Below are 27,146 nucleotides of genomic sequence, written 5' to 3' on the forward strand. Positions count from 1 at the left end.
ATACTTTTAAATCAATATTTTTTAAGTAAATCTTACCATTTTAAAGTAAGTTCACTTAACTAAGATTCAACATTTTTAAATCATTTTATCATCTAAGACTTCATAACACTTTAAATTTATAAAGTCCAGACTCTTAGGTAAATCTCATTATTTCAAGTATACTATTAAAACAAATTTTTCATGACATCTTAACACCTCCTAATTTTTTAGGAAAAAACCTCAAAGGTTAGTAAGTGTTATTTTCACAGTCATGAAAAAGAATGACTCTTAATTTAATATTTTACGCTAAACATCTTTTAGTTATTCTTATCACTTTAAAGTAAGTCAACTAAAATAAATACAACATTTTTTTATTAACACCTTTAACACCTAATTTTTTAGGAAAAACCTCGAGGGTTAGTAAGTGTTAATTTTATAGTCATGAAAAATAAATCCTAAGGTAAGACTTTCTACTACTTTAATATCCAAAACTTCATAACACTTTAAGTTTATGAAGTCAAGACTTTAATAAATCCTCTTTTATTCCAAATCATTATTTTAACTTGGAAATCAAAGAGTAAAATATGCTAAACCACTTTTAAAACATAATACTTTCTAAAAATGAAACATTTTCAACAACAACTCATCAACATCATAAACTTTCAAGAATAAAATATATATTTTTTCCTAAACACATTAAACGTTCATTTCATGTTAAAATCATCACATTTAAACATATTCATATACTAACAATAATTTCTAATATTTCCAAACAAATAACTCATCTAACCTTATCCAAAGATATAGTTTTTCCATCTAAGAACAAGGAAGAAATTTCAAGATTTACAAAAGTCAAAAACTACATAAAGGTTCATATGATTTTATTATCATCCCCTTTAGTTATACCTTCATAAAATACTTAAAGAACAAATATAAACTCTACATTATGAACAACATAATAAAAGCTCATAATTTTCTATGAAGTATGAGAAGAAGATGAAGAGGAGAAAATAAAAGACTGCCTTAGTTTATATAGGAAATTTAGTGTAAAAATGAGATAATGATGTGAGGTGTTTATAGGAGAGCCTCACCCTCATCAAATCAGAAAAGTTAATGCAAAGTAAGTAAATTTAGACTAGCATAAGTGATGTGTCTAATAGTGGTGGAGTGAGAGGATTTGTTGAGTGATTTAGGGGCTTTGCAAGCTTTTTTGTATTACTTGTATAACAAGTAAGTGGCTCATGAAATGATGACTTCCAACTTTATTGTTATGATGTAATTTCCCGATAAACGTTGTGTCCGAACATTTTCGGATAATTTCGTCCGGAAATATACAATCTCCCGATTTAGGACATTTGCATAAAACGTCAAAACTTGAATTTCAAGGTGAAAAATATCTAGAGATGAGTTACGGACAAACTTGGTGGCTATTTTGACTAGAAATCAAATTTCGAAGCCAGCGACGAAATCGAAATTCGATTCCGAGTTACAGAACTCAAAAACTGGGCAAAAACTCGATAAAACGACTCGAAATCGTCTTAGAAACTTTTATTCTCCAAAAATCTTGAAAAATTAGGGCAAGCAATAAAATCATAATACAAGACTAAAACTCAACTAAGGTTTAACCTAAAATATTACTGATTAATTTCTATAATTAATTCATTAATATTAATTACTTAATTAAAAGTGCTCTGAAAAAACACGGTGTTACAGTAGTGACTACTTTAAATCTATTTAGATTTGGGGTATTTTTTAGGCTTTGTTTGAGAGTGTGATTCTGGAGGGGAATGAAAGGGGAAGATGACTTTAGAAAGTATCTTCCTTGTTTGGGAGTTGGACGAAGGAGATGAGAAGGTTTTATAGAGTTTCTCAAACCCTCCAAAATCATTTGTGTGTCTATTTTTATAGTGCTCCAAGTTTGTGGTTTTTTGGAGACAAAGTGTAACGTGTCAAAATATGTGTAAAATTATATAATTATATATCATTTTTCATTGTTAATTACATTTTTAAAAAAAAATAAAAAATATTATAATATTATCATTAGTTAACTTTCTCATCTAAAAATTTCATATTCCCAAACAATAAATATAATAAACTTCATTTCCTCTTCCGTTCCTCCCCTTCCTAGCCTTTTATTCCCTCTCCTTCAATTTCCTTTTCCCTCATAACTCTGAAAAGAAATAAATTATCTAGATGTATATACAAAGGGATGAGGAATAAAAAGCTGCATGTAAAAGGACATGCCAATATTGTGTGTGTGCTTTTTTTAAATATTTTACAACTCTACTTATTGTAGTATCTCATGGCATCAATTTTGATTACACTATTAGAGACGCGGTATTTGAACCATCACCGAAAATGTGTAGAAGTGGGATAACATTCTAGGTACCATACTTTATTCATTTCCTGTGCCACAAAACACTATGATTGATTAGGAAATATTAAAATATTTAATATTTTAGTTTTAATACTTCTAACCAATCACAACTTTTGCTAAAGGGAATGACATAAAACGTGGTTCAAAGAATGTAGTTCACTGTAATTTTGCAAGTTAAGCCAATGGAAAAATTTGAAATCGAAATTAATTCAATACAGTTGTTACTTGGAAAAGGTTAAAATGCAAATGATAAATAGTTGAAATCATCACATGTGCATGCGAGTGTCATCAAATCCTATCCAAAATCTAAATGGAACATATTGTCCTAGACTCATACTAATGAAAACATGTCACTTCAATTAAAAAAATTAAACATTCATAATTTTTCTGTTTTTACTTCATCATTATTGAAGCGAGACAAAATTTGAAATATAATTTGAAACAACATATACTCATCTCCAAAACTTACTCGACCTACCATCATGCTTTTTAAATTAATATGTAATAACCAGTTCACTAATACTAACCTCACTCACTCCATGAGATTCTAATTCATGGGCCACATATTTTATTCTTAAAACACACCATCTCTTTATTTTCCATAAACAAAAGAGAATAAGTGTTGACGGTCATGGTTTAAATCTGGAAAATAATTTTATTTTTTATTAACGAAAAAATAATTTTGTTAAAGAGGTAGTACCGTACTAGACATACAAGAGAATTATAAAAAGTTACAAGACTTAAAAATCTGAAAAACATAAAGATATGTCTTGGAAACAATTTCTGCTGACGAAGGTAATGTTAGATGCATTTACCCTTTCTAGATCTTATTAGGTGGGAAGTGTGACAGTCTTTTTTAATAATGAAGAGAAAAAGGAAACATAGCAAATTCAAATAAACAAGAAAAACATTATTGTAATTCACTTCAACAAGAAAGAGGGGGATCATTGTTTAAAAAAGTTTTAAATGGCCAGGAAGAAAGAGAGTAAGACTCCTCTCAAGTAATGGAGACATATGGTTTTTCTTTTGTATTTTAAGAGTAAAAGTGTAACATCATTTTAAATAAAAATGATATGAATGTCAATGTCGAGTATGAATCTTCTCCATTAATGGAGAGGCAAATACTTAAAAAACTAAAGAAAATCCAATATGTAATAACATATTCATCCTTTTAATTATAATAAAATAACATTTTTGCCCTTCAAAACATAAGTAAATTGAAGTATTTGGATCTGAAGTGTTGCTTTTTCTTTATTTTTACATAGCACTTTTTAATGGAGAGGAATCTCACTCCAAGAAAGAGGGGTTATTGTAATTCACATCTAGGAACTTAATGTTACACTATGTGGTAACCACTTTAAACGTCAGGGACTTAGTATTGGAGGTCTAACTTGGTGACATTGTATTTTTGAAGTAGTAATTGTAGTCTACTATTACTCAAAGTACAATGATCAATTCCTCATCCATAAAGCTATGTTGCCTATTAGCACTTTAATTGGTCATGGAAATTGTTAATCTGTTTCCATCTATAACAAAACTTCCCTTTAATAAGTCATCCAATTTAATCTCAAGGTAAGTTCTCTGCCACTATCTATGATTGACATTGCCCATCATACATCAAACATTAGGAAAAAAAATCAGTTTTTGATAGGGTAACAAAACCCAAATAACCACAAACAACACTGAAAGTTAACTTAAAGTTTGGAAAGTGAGAAAAAAATTATGGAATGAATGATGAATTGGATTCTGGGTAGACAATATCAGCCACATCTTATAGGCCAGGATTTAGGCTGAGACTTCATCCTACCAATTTTTCAATGATCTTGGTGACGGACGAGTATGTTCCGATAGCAGATGCTACAATCCCTACTGCAATTATTATTATACAAGATGCTACCTGTGGAAATATGGAAAAGGCAAAGGAAGTTGAGTCATATTGGAGTTAATCAAAACTATAAAACATGCAGTGCTTGAATGGATTCAGCCAGGTAACATTACAAGGATGTTTCATATTCTAGCCCTTTGGGTGCTGAAAGCTAAAAAAAAGGTTGTCGGGTGTACGAGACTCCTACTTAGTAAGGTTTGGAAAGATAGATATATGAAGCTTTACCCAACCAGTGGAAAGGCTGTTTTCAAAATGTGAACTCGTGATCTCAAGGTCACTATTAGCAAACCTTAGCATTGTGTCAAACTTACTAGCGAATAAAATAACAAAAGTAAGTGAATTTTGTGACATTAATTAATAGGCAACTTTCATACCTGAAAGCGAGAAATTCTGCCCCTCCAGATGCTTAGGAAACAAGCACAGGGAATAATCAAGCTCTGTATCCAAGGTTGATTTCAGTTGAATGATTGCTATTTTCAGTACCTCAAGGAGAGAGAAAAAGATAAATTTAAGGGAACTTACCACAAACATTGTGAATAAAGATCCTATAAATGATATCACCAGACCTGCAACAAAATGTATATGTTATTCATAAAACATAATCCAACTATGCAAAAGTACAATGATTTAACAAAGTAACAAACCAAATGGAATTTATAGCCAGAGAAATAGAGTTAAGAAGTTGTTGGGAGAAGGGTGGGAGGATAGAAACCTTGGTTCGGCAAAATTCACTTAAATAGAATCATTAAAATCCATTTGGAATCCTAACCGTGTTTCGTTTACTCTATAACTAGTTACAGATTCAGTAAAGAATAGATATTGAAAAGACAGAGTTCCCTTGGCAGTAAAACTAATCCAGTATATAAGGATAGCAAGAAGAAACTCACCGAAAAAGGGAATAGACAGGCCAACAAGGAATGTAGAAAGTACCAGCGCCGTTCTGATTAAGATTGAATATATGTAAAACTTGCTATCCTTTATCGGTAGCAGCTCCTCCAAACACAATGCTACTGGAGTCATACTCAATGCATATGTGGTGCAAGTTAAGAAGAAACATCTTTCTTCATCTTTAAGTGTAATGACATATTGAATGAAATGCATTAGTACTATGATCCTAACCCATTTCAAGTTCAGAAGGGTACTGCTTGTTTGTTCTAGGAATTGGAAGGGCTTGATAGAATGTCCATATAAATTTAATGTTCTCTTTTTTACTACAAAATTTTAGATTTAAAGGGAAGAAGGGACAATTCAAAACCAGGGTAAGCAAATTGATAATGAAGTTTCATGAATTGTCACAACCTAGACAAAATAATGTTCATTTAGCAATTCAGAATATGCTTTGTGTTTCTATCACTGATCCTACACAGAAATATGTTCTACAACATATTCATTTCACTAAAATACCCTTGCTTTGGTTTTTGCACATGAAAAGGAGTACAAGTCAGAAATATTGGTAGTAAATATTTTTCAAAAACAATGTGAGGTAATGTTAAGGAGAAACGTTCTTAATTTTGTAGCATTCCTTACACATTCAGAGCAAATTGCTTGAATTCCTTAGTTATATTTTATCTACAACAATCATTTTTATGTCAAGGGAGTGGAAAAGTAGGTAAAGTTTTGAGTGAAAAGGCTATTCTGAGATAGAATGAGAAAATTTTAATTTAGTTAATCCAATTTCTATGACTTCTGGACAAATCAAAATAAAAATTTGAAACTATTCATTTTCAGCAACAAAGGATATTTGGTAAATGGATTAACCACCTGCAAAGTAAAAGTACAGGATGATAATGTTAGCAACTTATATTGTCTACAAGTATATAGATAATATCCTTATATAGATCGAATTAGCAATATAAACTAGATCAAAACATAAATAGTTGAGCTAAAAACATTTAAGTTATCCCCTCTCCCACAAAAAATGAAATAAGGTTCAGTTTACGATTTGAATTTTGGAGGGGAATGAAGGAAAATAAAAGACTTGAGAGTCATCAAATATATTGTTGAGATGGCTCCGAAGCCTTCTATTTCCCTTTTTTCTCCTCCAAAACTCAATCAGCAAACAAGCCCTTAGGGTATTGTGTAAAATGTAATCCCCTCCAAAACCCAACTCGCAAACAAACCTTAAGAGTGTTAGATTTTACATGATACCTTGGCCAAATTACTAGTAGTTTAGCAAAAGTCCCACTAGTGTGTGCCCGAGATTAGTATTTAGGTATAAATTAAATGAAAACTAAAAGTAGCAATTTGATCTGGGTAATCCATAGAATTATATGATCTGCTTGCCTTAGGATATTATGAATTAGAAAAACATATTAAGGAAATAGAAGTCTCTTTTGGGCTCCCTTAGGAGATTCTGAATTATATGATCTGTTTGCCTGACCTAATTGCACCAGGATGAATACTGATCAATTTTTTCAATACATAAAACACGGAAGAACTCCATTTGAAAAGGCAACTAGGTTTATATCTTGGAAAATATCAATTATCAGGGGGTAATCAAACCAAAAGCTTAAGCTCCTAAGTGCAGGCTTAGGAACACTTTTTGTATGTAACATGCCTTTTATGAAAGAGTCCTATGGGCTTGTAGCATGAACAAAGCACAGGCTCCTTAAATTTGCACAAGATTCAATTCAATTTAATTCCTGGAAACAATGTTTCCGTTCGTGGGATAAGGATGCATACATCTACTCTATCTAGACCCTACTATGTGGGATTCTCGTGCATTGGGTCATCCTTTTTATTCAATTCAATTTAATTGTCATATGGGCACAACAAGCTTTAAAGTCTTAACCAACCGTCCAAAATTTGAAGTTGTTAAATTGAGGACCAACAATAAAGCATAAAATGATCTCACTAATCATGCAAGATATGTCATAATCATAATGCAGCTCATTAAGAAAAGGTTTTCAGTAGAACTTAGAATGAGCATACCGTAGTCCACACGGCAATCTTGGAGACCACTAAGCTCTGAGGCATGTTAAGTGTGTACTGAGAGAGTGTATTATCTCCAAACATTAAGTATCCTATAACAGCAACTCCAACATACAAGGTGGTAGCAAGACCAAAACTGCATGGAAAATTTGACATTGTGAATGATAAACTCAGAAAGATGAATTTCATTGAAGAAACAAAAGTTTTACACAATGTTTTAAATTGTGGTCACAATTGTGGTTATTACGATTGGATTTACTTAGTCAGCTATGGTGTGAATTATTTTGTGATTAAAATATTTTTGATATGATGTGGTTCAATGATGCCTAATGTGGTCCAATATGGTTGCGTTGCAACCGTATCATTGTGATTCAGTACTATACCATAATTTGCGGTGTGATGCGATTGCCAGAATCACCGCACCCACAATATTATGGTCTCATCACGTGATTTAGTCCGCTATTTGAATCACTGGTTTTACACAAGATAACATAGTGCACATCTAAGGACACACATGCATAGCATCTAGATGATCTTGGCTTGATTACCCCAGCCTTAAGTTTGATAGAGGACTATTTGTGTTGTCTTAATATGTTTGCAACTTTGATAAGGATATTTTAATGAGGCATGTTCATATTTAGTGAAATCATTAGGGAAACTGGCTTTAGCGCTGTTAGATTCAGACAAAATCCCAAGGGTTAAAGGATAGTATTAATTCTGAAATCATGGAATTATTAGCTATAAATGTTTAGTTCCTAGCTTCTAGCTTGACAGTTACTTATTCTATGTATATATTGTAATTGCTCATTATGAATAATTCACAATAGAAAATTATTCCCTACAAACTATGTTTTCATGGTATTAAGGGCTAGGTTACTCTAAAACCTTAAAAGAAGAAAAAAAAGTCTCCAATGGCCCGATAAAAACCAAACCCCTCAAACACGACGGTGCAAAATCTAGTACACATCTTCTCTAACGACCTAAGCCATTCCTTCCAAATAACCCAACATAAACTCACAAGGTTAAATTTTAGAAAATGGTACAATATATCTTACTTGTTATGAAAGAAAAAGAAAGATGGACTAGCTCACTAGAAACATTCTTGCACCAGTCTCAACGGACTTAAGTTACCAGACATGGGAAGTAAAGAACTCTTTTGTGATGTCATGGTTGATCAATTAGATGGAGCCTAAAATTGGTTGAATCTACTTGTTCTATAACACAACTCAAGAAACTTAGGTGACTGTCCAAGAGATGTACGCCGACATCCAAAACCATCTTAACGTTTTGAGATCTAGTCTACTCTTCGAAATACGCAATAGGGAAACAAGTCTGTGACTGAATACTGTAATGTATTAGTTGCACTGTGGCAAGAAATAAATCTTTTTATACCATACAATGGAAGTGTACTGAAGACAGCCAATTGTACATTCAAATGCTTGAAAAGGAAAAGCTCTTTCATTTTCTTCATTGGAATGAAACCCTTGCCTACAATTACGGAAGCCTTTTCTGAAGTTAGAAGAGAACAAAGTCGAAGAAAAGTTATCTTAAAAATAACACCATCTAATGAAAAAACACCAGTTAGGCTCAGCTTTCATCTCAAACCGGTGGGAGTCTAAAAACAACACTCAAAAAACAGCAAGTTGTGGTATGATCACTACCAAAAGCCTTACCACAAAGGAAACGTGATGGAACATCCATGGCAAAACTATGGATTGGAAGTCTCGTACCCAAAGGAGACAACATAATTATGCATCTTCTCATGTGACTGAGAATATTGCAGGACAAAATAAGCCAAACTCTTTCCCTTTTGCAATTGAAGAAATGGAGATGGTAACGAGCATGCTTAGGCAATCCATAATTGAACCGGCCATACCTACAACCTCCTTTTCTCATGTTGCAAAAGAAGTAACTCTTTTTAACCAAACAAGAACATTCTGCGGAGTGGATTCTTGATTCTGAAGCTATAGACTACACGACTAGGTCTTCAAAACTGTTTTCCTCTTATAAAAACTGTGATGGTACGATAAATATTATAGTGGCAGATGAAAGTTCCTCCCTTGTGTTTGGGTTTGGTGATGTTAATTTATGTGTCCTAAGTCTGAGATATGTTCTTCATGTTCATAACTTAAAATACAATTTAATTGCAGTTAGAAAACTATCCTAGGATCAAAATTGTGTTATAACTTTTTATTCTAGTGTTGTGAATTTCAGGATTTGGCTTCAAAATGATGATTGGCAATGCTAAGGAACTAAGAGTCCTCAATATTTTCCGTGATGCTTCAAATGATGATTAGCAATAAAAAGTTTCCATGCTGCTTCACATTATGATGTCATGCTTTGGCACATATTCTTGTATAGAAAGTTTCCCTATTTTCAAATATCTCAAATTCTTGTATCCAAAACAATTTCGAAATCATCATCCTACTGACTCTCATAAAAATTCAAAACTCTTCCACCTCATCCATAGTGACATTTAGGCTTTGTTTGGAAATGGGGTTTTGGAGGGATAGGGAATGGATGACTTTAGAAAGTCTTCTCCTTGTTTGGGAGTTGGAAAACACTCATTGTGTTTATTTTGAAAGTCTCAATTTATGGTTCTTTGGATATAAAATGTAAAAATAGTTAAATATGTTTAGTAATTATATATATAATTATATATTTATTGTTCATTTCTCATTGTTAATTATATTTTTAAGGGAAAATAAAAAAATATTCTTACATTATCATTAGTTTATCTTTCTTCATTTAAATGTCATACTTTTGATCCCAAACAAGGGAAAAGATTTCCTTCTTTTTCCATTTTCTTCCTCCCTTTCCTAATCCTTTGATCTCTCTCCTTCCTTTTCTCTCCTAACTCCCAAACAAAGGCTTAGGGGAGGGGGACTTTCCATGTCTATAACCTTATTAGGATAAGGTGATGCATTACCTTTATTGATGACAACAAACTAACATGTTGGACCTATCTTATGAAAGAAAAATTTGAGGCATGTACCATCTTTAAAGAATTTCACAGCTTTGTGAAAGACATGTTTTAGTCCACTACTCATATTTTCAAACTAATATGACAAGGTATATTTTTATCATGGACTTAAAAGTTATCTTATTGAGCATGTCATATTTCATCAACAAATGGGATAGCCGGAAGAAAAGAATGGTTATATTATTGAAGTTACCCGTTCTATAATGTCCCACATTCTTTATGGGGTGAAGCTGTTTTAGCCTCTATATCATTTAAATAGGCTTCCATGTTGAATTCATAATTTTCAAACCCTATTGAGTTGCTTGCAAATTTATTTTCCCTATGCCCGACTTTTGGAGCTGCTTCCACCTAAAGTTTTTGGGTGTAATGTGTTTGTTGGTAATTTTAGTTCCACATTGTGCAAACTTGAACCTAAAACCATTAAGTGCATCTTTGTTGGTTACTCACTCTCACATAAAGGATATAAGTGTTATTGTCCTTCCACAAAAAGGTTTTATATTTCCTATGACACCAACTTCTTTGAACATCAACCTTTCTTTCCCAATGTTTCACTTCTGAGAGAGAACTCAAATGAAGATACAGATTGGGATCCATACATGTCCTGCACACTGGGATCCATCCATGCCCCTTCCTATCTTACTCCCTGGTCCATTTCTCAAAGAGCCTGCTATTGAAGCCTTGAAACCATATAGCTTATAACTCCTATCTAACTATCTCAGTTATTCTAAGCAGTCAACAAAATATTGGGCTTTCATCACAAAGATTGATAAAATGGACATTCCCAGAAATATTCATGATGCTCTTCAAGATCCAAAATGGAGTGGCGTTGTAATGGAGGGAATGAATGCTCTAATTGAGAACAAAACATGGGAAGTAGTAGGCCTTCCTCAAGGAAAGAAGGTGGTTGGATGCAAATAGATTTTTACCTTAAAAATAGGAGCTGGTGAAAACATTGATCAATACAAGGTAAGGTTGGTCGCTCAAGGATATACCCAAACTTATGGTATTGACTATGAAGAAACTTTTGCTCTAATAGAAAAATTGAACTCCGTTAGAGTCTTAATCTCTCTTGCCACAAATCTTGATTTGGAATTGCACCAAATGGATGTGAGGAATGTCTTCCTAAATGGAGACTTATAGAAAGAAGTTTATATGATGTTCCCTCTAGGCTTTGAGAAAAAGGCTAAACAAGGTATGGTTTGCAAGTTGAAGAAGTCATTATATGGACTAAAATATTCGCCTAGGGCCTGGTTTACCAAATCCAGCGTAACTATGAAAAAATTTGGGTACACACAGGGGAAGGCAGATCACAATCTCTTTGCCAAACAAGCTAAAACAGAAAGATAGTAGTTCTTATTGTGTACCTAGATGCTATATTCATTATTGAAGATGACACCCAAGGAATTTAAAGACTTAAAAGTCAGCTTGAGACATAATTTAATGTGAAAAACCTTGGACTCTTGAAATACTTCCTTCGGATGGATACTGCAAGGAGCAAGAAAGGCATCTTCATTTTCCAAAGGAAATATACCCTGGATCTACAGAGAGAGGTAGGAAAATTGGGTGCCAGGCTTCTGGAACGCCAATGGAAAAATATTGGAAACAAAAATTTAATGAAGATGGTCCTATGGTGAAGAGGAAATCCTATGGGCACTTGGTAGGAAAATTGGTTTACCTTTCTCTCACTAAACCTCACATTGCTTATAGTGTAATGAGTTGATTTATGCATTCTCCTGCCAAGAGAAATCTAGAGGTTGTAAATCAGATACCTCGATATCTAAAACTAAAAGGGACTCCTAGTAAGGGTTTGTTGTCCTAAAAAATGGTCACTCAAGGATTGAGTAGTATTATTGAACATATTATCTAAACTATAGCCTTATGTTGTTCCAGGGAAATATATTTTAGACAACATGCTGGGTCAGCCTTATGCACCAGATGCACCAATTCTGTGCACCATATGCACCAGATTTCATGCACCAGATGCATCAGATTTCCTGCACCACATGCGCCATCTGCACCACATGCGCCAGATTTCATGCACCAGATGCATCAGATTTCCTGCACCACATGCGCCAGATTTCATACATCAGATGCACCAGATTTCCTGCACCAGGTGCACCGGATTTGTGGACCAAGTGCACCAGAAGCCTTGCATCACTGCATCATTCCTTGGCTGTGATCAAGTCTCATGCACCAGTTTTGTTTAACCAACTTGGCCAAGGATAGTTTAGGGATATTATGCAGCAGAGTTATTTTGCACATGTTTTTGTCATTATGCTTTACATTTTGACATGTGCATTATTAATGGGTTTTGGGTAGTTAAGAGTTTGTTATATTAGTTAATTAATTATTCTCTTTACTCTCCATATATAAAGAGGAGTCTTGTGTATTCATCATCATCAAATAATAAAAGAAAAGAAGGTATTCATTCATATTCATTCATTGCCTTCACCAATATGAATTGTTTTATGGTATCAGAGCTCTCTATATGAGAGCTCTACTGCATAATTCAATATCCCTACCTTCCAAACAAATTTCACTCATTCACGACTTCTAAACATTCAAGAAGAATGGAAGCTCAATCAAACACAACACATTAAGAGGCTCCTACAGCAGACCTCCTACAAAATCCAACCAACCCCTACTACCTCCATCCAGGTGAGAATCCAGGAATGACCTTGGTGACTCCTCCCTTAGATGGAGGGAATTACCACTCATGGAGCAGATCCATGAGCAAGGCACTCAAATCCAAGAACAAATTCAAATTCGTTAATGGAGTCATAACCATGCCACAAGAATCAGACCCCAACTTCGATGCTTGGGAAAGATGTAACACTATGGTGTTTTCTTGGATCACAAGATCTGTCACACAACAAATTGCTCAAAGCACTACATACATGGATTCATCACAAGAACTATGGGATGACCTAAAGAAGCGCTTCTCAAAAGGTGATCACTTCAGAACATCCGACATTTTGCAAGAAATACACTCTATGAAACAAGGAGATAGGAGTGTATCCACTTTTCACACAGACTTAAAGACTTTATGGGATGAACTGGACTCACTAAGGCCTATACCTAGCTATGTGTGTACTACTCAATGCATATGCTCTAGCATTACTCTCAAAACAATCAGAAGGCACAGGGATGCAGAGTATGTGATATGTTTTCTCAAGGGGTTGGGGGATCAATACCATTCAGTAAGAGCACAAATCTTGCTCATGGACCCGTTGCCCTCAATTAACAAGGTTTTCTCAATGATCCTTCAACAAGAAGGAAATATATGTGGAGAAAACCCAAAATCCACTGTCAACAACTTCAACTCTAACACATCTTGGAGGCCTCAAGGCAACAGAACGAGTGGAAGAGGATACAGTAACAGAAATCCCCCTAGAAAATTTGATAATATCAGCACAACTAGAAAAGATTTCACACAAACTGGCAACAACAATAAGGTTTGTACCTTCTGCAATAAGGAAGGGCACACTACAGAGACATGCTACTTCAAGCATGGATTCCCTCCCAACTTCAAATTCAGATCAAGAACGCAGAACAAGGATGGAACAATCAATAGCATAATAACCAATGAAGATGATCCCTCTGAAAAAGGCAAAGTAGAAACACAGGAACAAAGGGAAGACTCTCTTCAACTCAGCATTAGTCATGAGCATACTATAAATCAAATGAGTCATGATTCAGATGCAGAAGGACCTATCCTATCAGGTACACACCCTAATAATCAAACATGGATTCTTGATAGTGGTGCATCTGATCATGTTACTAATTCTCTTGCTCATTTTACTCTTTACACTGCCATTAGACCTATTATCATTAAGTTGCCTAATAACATGAGCATCATTGCAAGACAAAAGGGAACCATTAAGCTCACACAAGAATTGACCCTTTACAATGTCTTGTACATTCCTGATTTCAAATATAACATAATTTCTATACAAAAACTCACTGAATCAAATCAATGCAAGCTCACTTTTGACAAGTGTTCTTGTCTTATTCAGGATATGACTTCCTTGAGGATGATTGGTCATGCTAAAGTTCATAACAACCTCTACATCCTCACAAGAAGTGATAAACAAGGCTGTAAAGAACCATGTAATATCAACTGTTTAGAATCTTGCACCACTAATTTTTTTGATCTTTGGCATTTTAGATTAGGCCATCCTTCATATGCTGTTTTGAGAAATATTGCCAAAAATTTTCCTTATGTGAATACTGATTCAAATAAAGTGTGTGATTACTGCCACATTGGTAAGCAAACTAGATTGCCCTTTAATTTGAGCTCTACTTCAACTAAGCATGCTTTTGAGTTAGTGCGTATGGATATATGGGGGCCCCTTGGGACTCCTACCATACATGGCAAAAGATATTTTTTAACCATAGTAGATGACTTCACAAGATTCACTTGGATATACCTTATGGCTAGTAAATCTGAAGCTAGGACTTTTATTGAGAACTTCATTACCTTAGCTAATGTGCAATATGACAAGAAAATTAAAACTATTAGGACTGATAACGGGCAAGAATTCCTAATGCCTAAGCTCTATCAAACCCTTGGTATCATACATCAAACATCTTGTAATGAGACACCTCAACAAAATGCTGTTGTTGAAAGAAAGCATAGACACATCCTAAACATCACTAGGTGCCTCATGTTCCAGGCCCATCTTCCTAGAGAATTTTGGGTTTATGCTGCTAAACATGCAGTGTTTCTTGCCAATAGATTGCCTACCCCTGTTCTCAAACAGAAAACCCCATTTGAAATGTTGGTTGGTAACATACCTTGCCTCAATGACCTTAGAGTTTTTGGCAGCTTGGCTTTTGCCTCTACCCTTACAAGCCATAGGACCAAACTTGATCCCAGGGCTAGGAAATCTTTGTTCTTAGGATATAAATCAGGGACAAAAGGGTTTATATTGTTTGACTTAAAAACTAGAGAAATTTTTGTCTCTAGAAATGTGATTTTCCATGAACATATATTCCCATACCAGAGCAGGACTATACCCTCCAACTCTGATCACATACATAACACTGAACCTTTTCCCTTCCTTGATCTAAATCATGTTCACCCTACCTCACAAACCCAACCTGACCTTAACCAGAACACACCTCAGGATCATCCTTGCTCCTCTTCTCCATCAATCCAACTTGAACAGCCTAGAAGGTCTCAAAGATTAACTCAACCACCAACCTACCTTCGAGATTACCATTGTAACCTCATTACCACCATTCCATCCTTTACTGAAACAAACATAAGGCATCCTTTACATAAAGTCCTCACCTACACATCCTTATCCACCTCTCACCTGAGATACTGCCTCTCTATCACCATCCAAGATGAGCCTAAGACATACAAACAAGCTATTAAATCCTCTACCTGGATTCAAGCAATGAACAATGAACTTAAGGCTCTTGAACTCAACAAAACTTGGGATCTTGTTCCCTTACCACCTCACAAAACTGCCATAGGGTCCAAATGGGTATACAAACTAAAATACAACAGTGATGGTACAATAGAGAGACATAAGGCCAAACTTGTTGCTAAAGGCTATAACCAAACAGAGGGCCTAGATTATTATGAGACATTTGCCCCTGTTGTAAAGCTCACCACTGTTAGATTGCTATTGGCCCTTGCTTCTAAGCTAGGATGGACTATGCAACAACTCGATGTGAATAATGCTTTCCTTCATGGTGATCTTCATGAGGAAGTCTATATGTCCCTACCTCCAGGTGTTACCTCTCCCATTCCAAACATGGTTTGCAAGCTGAATAAATCCCTATATGGTTTAAAACAAGCTAGTAGGCAATGGTTTGCCAAACTATCAAATTCCCTAAGTTTCTTGGGCTACAAGCAATCCACACATGACCACTCTCTATTTACCAAAAGTAACCACTGCAAATTCACAGCTCTACTCATCTATGTTGATGATCTCATCCTAGCTGGAAATGATCACTCTGAGATTGATTCTGTTAAGCAACACCTTGACTCTGTTTTTAAAATCAAGGACTTAGGAAATTTGAAATACTTCCTTGGGCTTGAAGTGGCTAGGTCTCACCAAGACATTACTCTTTGTCAACGAAAATATGCTCTTGACTTACTATCTGACACTGGTTTCTTACACTCTAAACCTGTCCTCACCCCAATGGTTAAGAATGCCCACTTACACCAAGATGATAGTATTCCTTACCATAACCCTGTTCTGTATAGACAGTTGGTTGGAAGATTGTTATACTTAACCAATACCAGACCTGACTTGACCTTTGCTACTCAACAACTTAGCCAATTCATGAGCAATCCTACAACCAAACATCATCAAGCTCTAACTAGAGTCCTTAGGTACATCAAACATAGCCCTGGTCAGGGCTTATTTTATCCTACTCACTCCATCATTCAAATTAAGGGGTTTAGTGATTCGGATTGGGCTTCATGCCTTGATACTAGAAGGTCTATTTCAGGTTATTGTATGTTTCTTGGCAACTCTCTTATTTCCTGGAAAGCAAAGAAACAGAACACTGTTTCTCGATCCTCCTCTGAGGCAGAATATCGTGCTTTAGCTTCTGCCTCATGTGAGGTACAATGGCTAACTTATCTCTTGAGAGATTTCAAGGTTCCTTACAAGGAACCTGCCATGTTATATTGTGATAATGATTCTGCCAGGTACATAGCAGCTAATGCGGTCTTCCATGAAAGAACAAAGCACATCGAGATTGATTGCCATGTTGCAAGGGAGTATTTGCAGAAAAAGCTCTATCATCTCCTTCCTGTACCCTCAGCAGATCAAACAGCGGATATTCTTACTAAACCTCTTGAACCTACTCCTTTTTATAATCTCTTACCCAAGCTGGGAATCATTAATATATATTCTCCAACTTGAGGGGGGGGTATTGAACATATTATCTAAACTATAGCCTTATGTTGTTCCAGGGAAATATATTTTAGACAACATGCTGGGTCAGCCTTATGCACCAGATGCACCAATTCTGTGCACCAGATGCACCAGATTTCATGCACCAGATGCATCAGATTTCCTGCACCACATGCGCCAGATTTCCTGCACCACATGCGCCAGATTTCCTGCACCACATGCGCCAGATTTCATACATCAGATGCACCAGATGCATCAGATTTCCTGCACCAGATGCATCAGATTTCCTGCACCAGGTGCACCAGATTTGTGGACCAAGTGCACCAGAAGTCTTGCATCATTCCTTGGCTGTGATCAAGTCTCATGCACCAGTTTTGTTTAACCAACTTGGCCAAGGATAGTTTAGGGATATTATGCAGCAGAGTTATTTTGCACATGTTTTTGTCATTATGCTTTACATTTTGACATGTGCATTATTAATGGGTTTTGGGTAGTTAAGAGTTTGTTATATTAGTTAATTAATTATTCTCTTTACTCTCTATATAAAGAGGAGTCTTGTGTATTCATCATTATCAAATACATAATAAAGAAAAGAAGGTATTCATTCATATTCATTGCCTTCACCAATATGAATTGTTATAAGTATGCTGGTGCATACTGGGCATGCACCATAGAAGATGCAAAATCAATTACCGGGTAACTTAAATGTGGGCAAATGTGATGACCTCGAGGGGTAAGAAACAAAGTGTTGTTGCTAGAAGTAGTGTTAAAGCTGAATATTGGGAAATTGCTTAAGGATCTATTTATTCCACTTGAAGGTCCTATGAAAATGTACAGTGATAGTAAATCAGCTATTAATATAGTTCATTATCCTGTACAACATGATAGGATGAATCATGTGAGGATTGACTGAAACTTCATAAAGTCATAAATTGAAAATGGAACTTTCAACTTACATTATGTACCAACCAAGTCACAAGAAGCTGGCATGTTTACGAAGTCCTTATTTATTTATTTTTTGATCGGCAATTGTTAGTTGTTGGTATGTTAGTATTTTTGTTGGGGTGAAACTCCACCCTCAACCTTCTTCACCCTCACCATCAAGCCATCTTATAACTCTCTTTTTGTTGATGGTGGGACTCGAACTCACAACCTCCTACACCCTATTCCTTACTCCTCTCTCTTCACCATCAGACCATCTTATGACTCCCTTACAAAGTCCTTATTGAAGGCAGAACTTGACTCGAATGTTAGTAAGCGGGGAATGATCGACATATATTCGCCGGCTTGATGAGGACTGAGGGGTGTTAGATTCAGAATAAAATCCTAAGGATTAAGGGATTGTATTAATTCTGAAATCATGGGACTATTAGCTATAACCTATAAGTATGTAATTATTAGGTGTTTATTCCTTTTTAGTTTCTAGCTTGACAGCAACCTAATCTGCGTATATATTGTAATTGCTCATGTTGAATAATGGGGAACAGAGAATTCTTCTATATAAACTCTGTTTTCAGACACTATAGATTGTTAATGGTTAAATAAAAAATGTTTTGTTTACCATGTTAACAGCACTGCAGGGAATTGATTTCGGTTTTTCATGGCTGAGTAAATGTTTGGGAACACTGCATGTCCTGAAAAGCAAAAACCATAGAGACCCATAGCAACAGGGAAAGTTGCAAGATTGAGTGTTGATCTTTGGCTTGGAATAGCAATATTGTCTATCAGGCCAGCCCAGAACAAGCAACCAACCACTACAAGAGATGCAAGAACTCCACCAGCTAGAACAAAAAATGGTAAAAGTGTTACAGTGTCATTCGAAACATATAACAATACTGTAGTAGTATGTGAGTTTTGAATGTCAAAATATCAGATAAATTTAACAGCAAAGAGAAAATAAGTATGAAGAAAGAAAAATAGAGGAAGGGATTTAGATAAGTTATAGAACATTCATAATGACCAATTCTATAGCATAGCATTTCATTATTTCTTTCAAGATTGAAAAAATCAAATAAATTTTGAAACAATAGAGTAGAGACATAAGTTGGATCATGAAGCCTGTTTCTTTGAGAGTCACAAGGTTGTCAAGTGGTTAGGGTTGAGGGTTTAAGGAATAGAGTGATAAGGAGGTTGAGGGTTAGAGTCTCACCAATTACAAATAGTAACATATGCCTATAAAAAAACAAAGTTTGTTTCTTTAGTACTCTAGATTCATTAGCATATTTAACACATGTTAGACTCTAGTCAACTATAGTAATGACTAGTTAATAGCAAATTGGCAATAACTTAACTCTTTAATCAACCCTTGATGCTACTGTATACGTAATCCCCTCATGATATAAATATGAGGGTTGTGTAAAGTCAAGTCACAACTTGTCCCAATTTTTTAACAAAGCCATTAACCTTATATAGCATTCTACAGAGTCTAACTGTGCCCATTAGTAGTAAACATATACACAGGAGTTGTCATGAAGTCATTCTAATTCAGGCATTCTAGAGAAGGATTGAGAATTGTACAAAATTTCGGGAAACAGATCCAGCATAGAGAAAATAATGTATAGAGAAACAAAAAAAACAACCCTTTCAAAAGAAAAAGGATGCAAGGTGCAAGTATGTTATCATCTGATAAAAAATGACCCTCCATAAGGGTAATGTGATCTAACAAAACTAAGAGGTTGAGGAAAGGGATGCAATGAACCATGGTAAATTCTTCCTTGGAGAACAAATATCATAAGAGCAGGGACTAAAGATAGATAAGACAAAGATTTAGCTTTTATTTATAGAATGGCTAAATAGCATTGAATTTTCGAAAAAGAAGCTTCTACCTGAGATGTAACTGAGAATGCGTAGGTCGCGCAGCCAAACAGTAGGAAGAACAAGAAAGGTGGCAAAGACTGCAAAGAGAGTGTGTGAATTCAACTCGATTCCACCCAAACTTAAGTGTGCATCTGGAAATAATGAAGACAAGTTGTCGCTCTCCAAAATTAAATAGTCAATGCAAGAAACCTGCATGAAAGAATATTAGTAGATGAAGTAATTGTCACAAAGAAAAGCTCTCTAAGGATCTGTTTGTATAGAGAAGGAAGAAAAAGGGAGGAATTGAAGGTTTTAACTTGCAAGTAAGTTTTCCTCTTGTTTGGGAGGTTTTGAAAAGAGGAAAAGAAAAGGAGAGATTATCATTTAAAGTTTCCAGATTTGGAGTGTTTTGTAGAATAATAAAATCTAAACAAGGACAGAAAATTAATTACTAACATCCCAGCCTCTTTTATTCCCTTCCTGTTCATTTTCTTTTGATTGATCCCACTTCTCCCAACTCATAAACATAAGGATATGGAGGTAAGTTGTGTGAAATAGTATTAGTCAACATGCATGCATTAAAAAAGGAATTACAAAGTTAAATACTCAATTCCCATAATCATAAAGTTCTTGATTTTAATTGTGACCCCTTGAACCACAAAGCATCTTGGTTGTCATATGAAAAATGAATGATGGTTTGCGAAATTCGTACAAAGGTGACAGTTTATGAGATCCAAATTATAGACACTGACTCGGAGGTCAAGGAAAAGCTTATCAATGACAAGAAACTGTTGAAGTTTTAACCCAAATTGGTGCCCTTTGAGGATTTATCTTTTTCATCTTTTCTGACATAACACAAGTGAGACTATAGAAGGAATATTCAGGAGAGAAGGTGTACTTACATATAATTCTGAGTATAATATTATCTGCATCCACACAAAAATAGAAAATAATACAAAAGATATTAGAGACTAATGCTTTAAAATAAAAACATAATCAAGTAAGAGAACACATCAACAGGGAAACTTACTGAAATGATGACACGCCCGACGGTACCAAAAGCAGCTTGACCAATGTCAGGGTATGTCTCAAGCCCAGGTTCACTATCCAAACAGTAACGCAAGAGCAACCCGGTATAGAATGAGAAAATTGCAAAAATTAACAAGAGACCAATCCCAACCCATCCACCTTCTTTGACAGCATAGGGAATTGAAAGGATTCCTATACCACAGAGGGCATTTATGCCTACGAAAGCACAAAAAAACAATGAAGCTTACATGCTTGGCTAGAATTAAGTGCAGGGTGTCTGGTTTTATGTAGTCTATATGTGTCAGGCTATCAAGAAATATGCATACCCATGCTCCTACCCATATATCAATTTTCTCATACATATAGTTCTGCTTCAGATGACAAATTTTGGTTTGCAACTTTTGTTTAAAGATAAGTGTCTGAGATATAAAAATATGCCTCTGGCCTTCCCCTAATCGCATACGCTTTTAAGAGAGTGAGTCTTTGACTTGGAATTAAAGCCACTGTGAGGATTACAAGTTATATCCTTGCTATCCCCATTCTTCGTAGTTCAATTAAATTTAACAAGGATGACTAGTGCATTGTCTATTCTTCAAGCCTAAAGGACTCTGGCATGTGTGGGTATGTTAGAGATATAAAAACTAATATGGTGATTTGCACCTTCACCTATAGCTTAAGTTTTTAGGAGAGCCAGTCTTTGACAAAAAGAAGTAGAAACAATCAATTAAACATTGAAAACTGCTGAAAATTCATAACAGTCACATCAACATTATGGAATAGACTGACTCAAACAAACTTGTGTCCTGTTGAAATAGGCTTATTTAACCATAAATTAACAATAACTTTGTGGAATATATATTTATTGGTTCTGAGAAGATGATAAAATTCTACGAAAGCAACATTTCTGATAAGGGAAATATGGTATAGAATGCAGTTTAGATGTCAATGTAGCATTGGCATGGTGGAAAAGATGCTTGCTTGCTTCCTTCCGAACTTGACCTTGAAGTCGCATCAAATCCTATAAGCAGTCTCTCCACTTGTGAGGATAAAGTACATTCATATACCCTCTCTAGACTCCATCGGGTGGAAGCCTCGTGCACTGACTCCCTTTTACATCTAGTTTCAGCATTGAATAGGAGGAGCCTTAGCACAATTCAAGTCATGGAAATAGCCTCTTACAAATGCAAGGTCACTGAACACAATAGGCCCAAGAAATGGGCCCGACCCTTTCCCAGAACTCATGCACAGCATGAGCTTCATAGCATCAGGCTTCCCTGTAATATAGCTTCGTTATTCATTTATCCCTACTTTGATGATGTTTTTCCCCTCCTTTTCTTAATTTTTCTGGATAATTAGATTGGTTCTTTCTTTATCTTGTGTAATTGTAACAAATAACCCAAAGGTTCAAGCCAAGTTTAAGCAACTTACCATTAAGCACAGCTTGACCAAAAGTGCACTGGCTAGCAGACTCAATTTCATGATAAACCTGTGAAGCATCCTTCCTAAGCGAAGACTTCCGAGTTCCTAGGGGAGGAAGCAAGACCTGAGAGCTGCGTCGCGAGTGATCATCTGCTTCTGGTTGTAACAGAGGTTTTCTCACTGGTGGTAGCTTTTCAGTAGTATGCTGCCTCCTTATCAGACTTGAAGAAATGAAAGAACTGCTTAATCTGGAAAGCGAGGTTGCACCTAGAAATCCAATACTTGGTGATGGTACACTACCATATAGATCCATAGATTGCCTGAAACATTAATTGCAAGGGAATAAGTAGTTGTATTCAGATTGATGCACTTGACGGATACTACACTTAGGGTACGTTTGTGAGTTGAGTTTCGGAGGAAAAGTAAAGGAAATGGAAGATTTTAGAGTTATCTCACCAGTGTATTTCATGGCTCTCAAACCTTCCATTTTCTTTCATTCTTCTCCAAAACTGAACTCGCCAACAGACTCTTACTGTGGTCGCCTATCATGTATCTTTATCTCACTTTATTCAGCACAGACTCACAAAGAGATAAAAAATACAGTGATTCTACTTCCAGTGGTGAATTCTTAAAATGTTTTACAATCAAAAAAGTCAGATCATGTTGTCATCATCAGCTGAAGTTAATCGGCAAGGTTAATATTAAAGTTAAGATTCAAATAACAACAATCAAGCCTTAATTTCATTAGGTGGAGTCAACTACATGATCGAATGACACCAGAATGCTCTATCGTAAATCATGTTATTGATAGAACATTAATTTCTAAATTCTTCCTAATCTTTTTGCCTATTGTTTTTCTTGGACATACTCTTCCTTTAGGAGGGTAATTTCTATTTGTCCAGTAAGGTTGTGGATGTCATTACTCTCAGTTTGTCGAGTAAGGCTATATATCTACCATTCTTAGACCTTACTAAGTGAAAGCCATGTACTGAATTACCTTTCATATTGTTCCTCACTGGACTAACCTTCATTTCATCATTCTTCATACAAAAGGAAGAATACTTGATATAATTTTTGGTCTTTCACCAAGTGATCACACAATCTTAAACGTAATGGTTGGTTAGGAAAAGTCCCCAAAAAAATTTATGGAAGGAAAAAAACAAAAGACAACTGAAAGAAAATAAAATTATCAATTGAAATACATGTCATATTCTTCACATCACAATTTTACGAAAACTAATCAAATCATGATTGGATAGTAAGCATTGTACATATCTAAAGCAAATTGGAGAATCAATAACTTCTCACGCAAATGAAACATGAACACACTCTCACTAATGCCAAAATCCCAGGACCCAAGAATTCACAGAAAAACAAAGGAATTGAAAACAAATGGAGAGATAAAACTGTTCCATCCCACTATGGGTACCATAGTCACCTAATACGGCAAATTTACTTTTACAGTGTAATTTGACTACAAATTTACGTCTATAGTGTACATTTTTTGTTTATTACAAGATTAGTATAACTTTTTATAAATCGGCAACTAAATGCATGATTTGTGTAAAAAAAATTTCTCTTAGATCCACCTAATTCGGTAACACTACCGGAGTTTTATTTTTTTAAGAATTCCAATGGAAATCGGCACTTCCATTCAAGTTTTTCAACACATTTCAATATATATAAATCATCATTGTTGTTGGAGTTTTAGGTGTAGGAAATTTTTGTCACTTACATTGGAGTTTTTTTAACACATTTCAATATATAAATGGGCATTGTCATTGGAGTAGTTTTATGTGTATGTGAAATCGGTTTATGTATATAAATTTTTAATTTCCTAGCTAGCTAAATCAGCTATGCAAAGAAATTTGTTTTTCATATATAAATTTCACCCAACCAAGTTCATTGCAACAATAATAGCAACACCATATGACAATATTAAAATTTTAATACATTAAATTGTAGAAAATCTTAATGACGTCTATGTGATGAAGTTCCACATTAAGTTGCTATTATTGTTGCAATGAACTTGGTTGGGTGAAATTTATATATGAAGAACAAATTTCTTTGCATTGCTGATTTAGCTAGGAAATTAAAAATTTATATACATAAAACTCCATTGCCAGGGCCGATTTCACATACACATAAAACTCCAATGACAATGCTGATTTATATATTGAAATGTGTTAAAAAAAAATCAATGAAAGTGACGATTATTCAGGAACAAGGATTAAAAATTAAAAATTAAAAATTTCTTGCACCTAAAACTCCAACAAGAATGACGATTTATATATATTGAAATGTGTTGAAAAACTTCAATGGAAGTGCAGATTTCCATTGGAATTCTTAAAAAAATAAAACTTCGGCAGTGTTGCCGAGTTAGGTGGATCTGAGAGAGAGAAAATTACACAAATCGTGCATTTGATTGCCGATTTATAAAAAGTTATACTACGAAAAATGTATACTATAACGTAAATTCGTAGTCAAATTGCACTACAAAAGTAAATTTGCCCACCTAATACTGAGTTCCATTCGGTACACGTACGCTACCCCTATCAAATACCAGTACGTAGGGTGGATAGGTATACTCGGTAGGATTTCTATAGCTTTCTGCACAACTATTTTTAATATCACTTCTTATAAGTTTGAATCAATTTTGGCTTCCCCAAGAGAAATACCAGCATAAAATTATTTGTTCTTTGTTGTAATTCATTCAGTAGGTGAGTACATATCACCAATTAATCTTTTTTCTTTGTTATTTCTTGAACTTATACAAAATCTGGTTCCTTAATTAGAACCAATTTGTAAAAAAACCAAGAACCAATTTGTAAAAAAACCATAAATTGATGGGTAACAACAACAAATTCAAATTCGCGGCAATGTACCAAAATCAGAGTTCTGTTTCAATGATCCGGACAGGTCAAACACTAGCCCACTCTATAAAAAAGAACAAAATCTAACCTGTAACTTTGAGGCCATTGCATACTGTAGGAACTTGGTTTCCTCAGTTGTTGGTTTTCATTTGAGTCAATGGAATAATCAGAATCCTCTCCATCATTGTTTATATGCTTTTCTTCATCTTCTTCATCACTATCAACGTAGAAACTGGTATCTGAAACAGAATGCTTCATCTTCTTTTCAACTTTGTAACACTCTTGACCAATTGCACTCTACAAATATGCCCAATTCTAAATAAGATTCAATGAATAATGACAAAAACTAAATGACCCAGAATCATAAATCATAAAACATAACAGAGCAGAAGAAAATTCTGGTTTGCATGATAAAAAGGAACTCGTGCTAAATTTTCAGGCTTTAAATTCAAATATTTAAATATTATATTATATTCATGAATCATAGCACGTACCTCAGCAAAATTCACTAAAATTTATTATCAGGAACTGGTCAAGTTCTAATAAAATGCTACTTAGATATGAACCATAAAAAAAATTATCAAAGTATAATTTGACCTGGAACTATTTAAATGTTAAACTGGAAAGTGGAAACTATTGATAAATTATTTTACGTAGATTCCTATGACACCTTATTCCAAGGATCTATTTCCAATTATACAATAATCCAGGATTCTAGATGCTATGAACAGAATTTAATAAAATAGTAAAGTAAAATTAGACAATAGTACGTTTTTACTATACAATGAAGGTAATAATGAAAATATAACTAACGGTTTTTATCCAGAATGAAAAATACAACAATACATTTTTTATGAATAGTGCTATTACTGTGCATCCACACCAGTGAAAAATTTAAAAAATAAAAATAAAAAAAATAAAAAAAAAAAAAGTAAATTACACCGACACCTCCTGAGTTTTAGCGAAATTACACAAATCACCCTTCACTTTTTATACCAACACAGACCCCAAATTTTTATACTTTTATTACACTGACCACTCCTGCATGATAAATAAGTGTAATTTTTTAAACAAAAAATGTGATAAATGCAATTAAGTTAAACAAAACATGATATATTGTGAAGACAAGTCCAAATAATATATGAGTCGATACCTCTTTATTATTTTTGGTTCGTTATATAAGAGTAATTTAAACAATATCTCTTTAGAATTGTTGATGCATTTTATAACAAAAAATAATAAATATACATTGATTTGTATATTACTTGGATTTTTCCTCACAATATATCATGTTTTGTTTAACTTAATTGTATTTATCACATTTTTTTTAAAATATTACACTTATTTATCATGCGAGTATGGTCAGTGTAATGAAAGTATAAAAACTATGAGAGATTTGTGTAGATGTAGAAAAGTGACGAATGATTTGTGTAATTTCACTAAAACTCAGGATGTCAGTGTAATTAACTCATACAAAATGCACCAATGAGCAACAGCTTTTATTTTTATTATTTTTCGGACAAAAAGACATAAATTATATGACACAAGGAATAACCTTCTTTCGCTGTCTCTCAGAACACACTCAAACCGTAATACTCAACATTCACAAAATCAGTGTCAATATTAAAATTTGTGTTACTTTATGTTTAATTTATTATTAGAAGTTTAATTATTAAATTTTTAATTTTTTTATACATAAATTTTTTTAATTTAAATATATATTTTTAAGACAATAGATATGATTGGTTGTCGGATATGCTTAATTTAATATTTCAAATCCCATTTTTTTTTGCTTTTATTTAATTATTAAACTTTTTGTAGTGCTATTTTTTAAGAGAGTTGATATGCTTTAGTAATCCGTTGGAACATGGGAAGAAGACAAGAAATATGTCAACAGTACATTTATCAAGGAAATTGATGAAAGTACATTTTTGGAGAGGCCCACGTCTTTATTATATTATAATAATATAAAAATGGACATGTTTATGAGTTG

General features: G+C 34.3%; 1 protein-coding gene across 2 annotated transcripts; it reads right to left on the reverse strand.

Moving 5' to 3' along the window:
• On the reverse strand, positions 3,816 to 25,730 carry LOC109346043 (vacuolar amino acid transporter 1-like). Of its 2 annotated transcripts, XM_019585400.1 has the most exons (13): positions 25,648 to 25,730; positions 25,242 to 25,450; positions 22,290 to 22,600; positions 20,863 to 21,077; positions 20,735 to 20,758; positions 19,862 to 20,042; positions 18,598 to 18,817; positions 7,173 to 7,308; positions 5,983 to 6,002; positions 5,129 to 5,274; positions 4,764 to 4,807; positions 4,616 to 4,678; positions 3,816 to 4,253 (listed from the first exon to the last, which is right to left on the reverse strand). In XM_019585400.1, the coding sequence occupies exons 2-13, from the start codon at positions 25,409 to 25,411 to the stop codon at positions 4,155 to 4,157; spliced, it is 1,629 nt and encodes a 542-aa protein (XP_019440945.1). In that variant the 5' UTR covers positions 25,412 to 25,450; positions 25,648 to 25,730; the 3' UTR covers positions 3,816 to 4,154. The 2 variants fall into 2 exon arrangements, with proteins under 2 accessions (XP_019440945.1, XP_019440944.1); XM_019585399.1 differs by lacking the exon at positions 25,648 to 25,730 and having other exon boundaries at positions 25,242 to 25,542.

This window comes from Lupinus angustifolius, chromosome LG04 (genome assembly GCF_001865875.1).
Source record: "Lupinus angustifolius cultivar Tanjil chromosome LG04, LupAngTanjil_v1.0, whole genome shotgun sequence".
Taxonomy (NCBI): domain Eukaryota; kingdom Viridiplantae; phylum Streptophyta; class Magnoliopsida; order Fabales; family Fabaceae; genus Lupinus; species Lupinus angustifolius.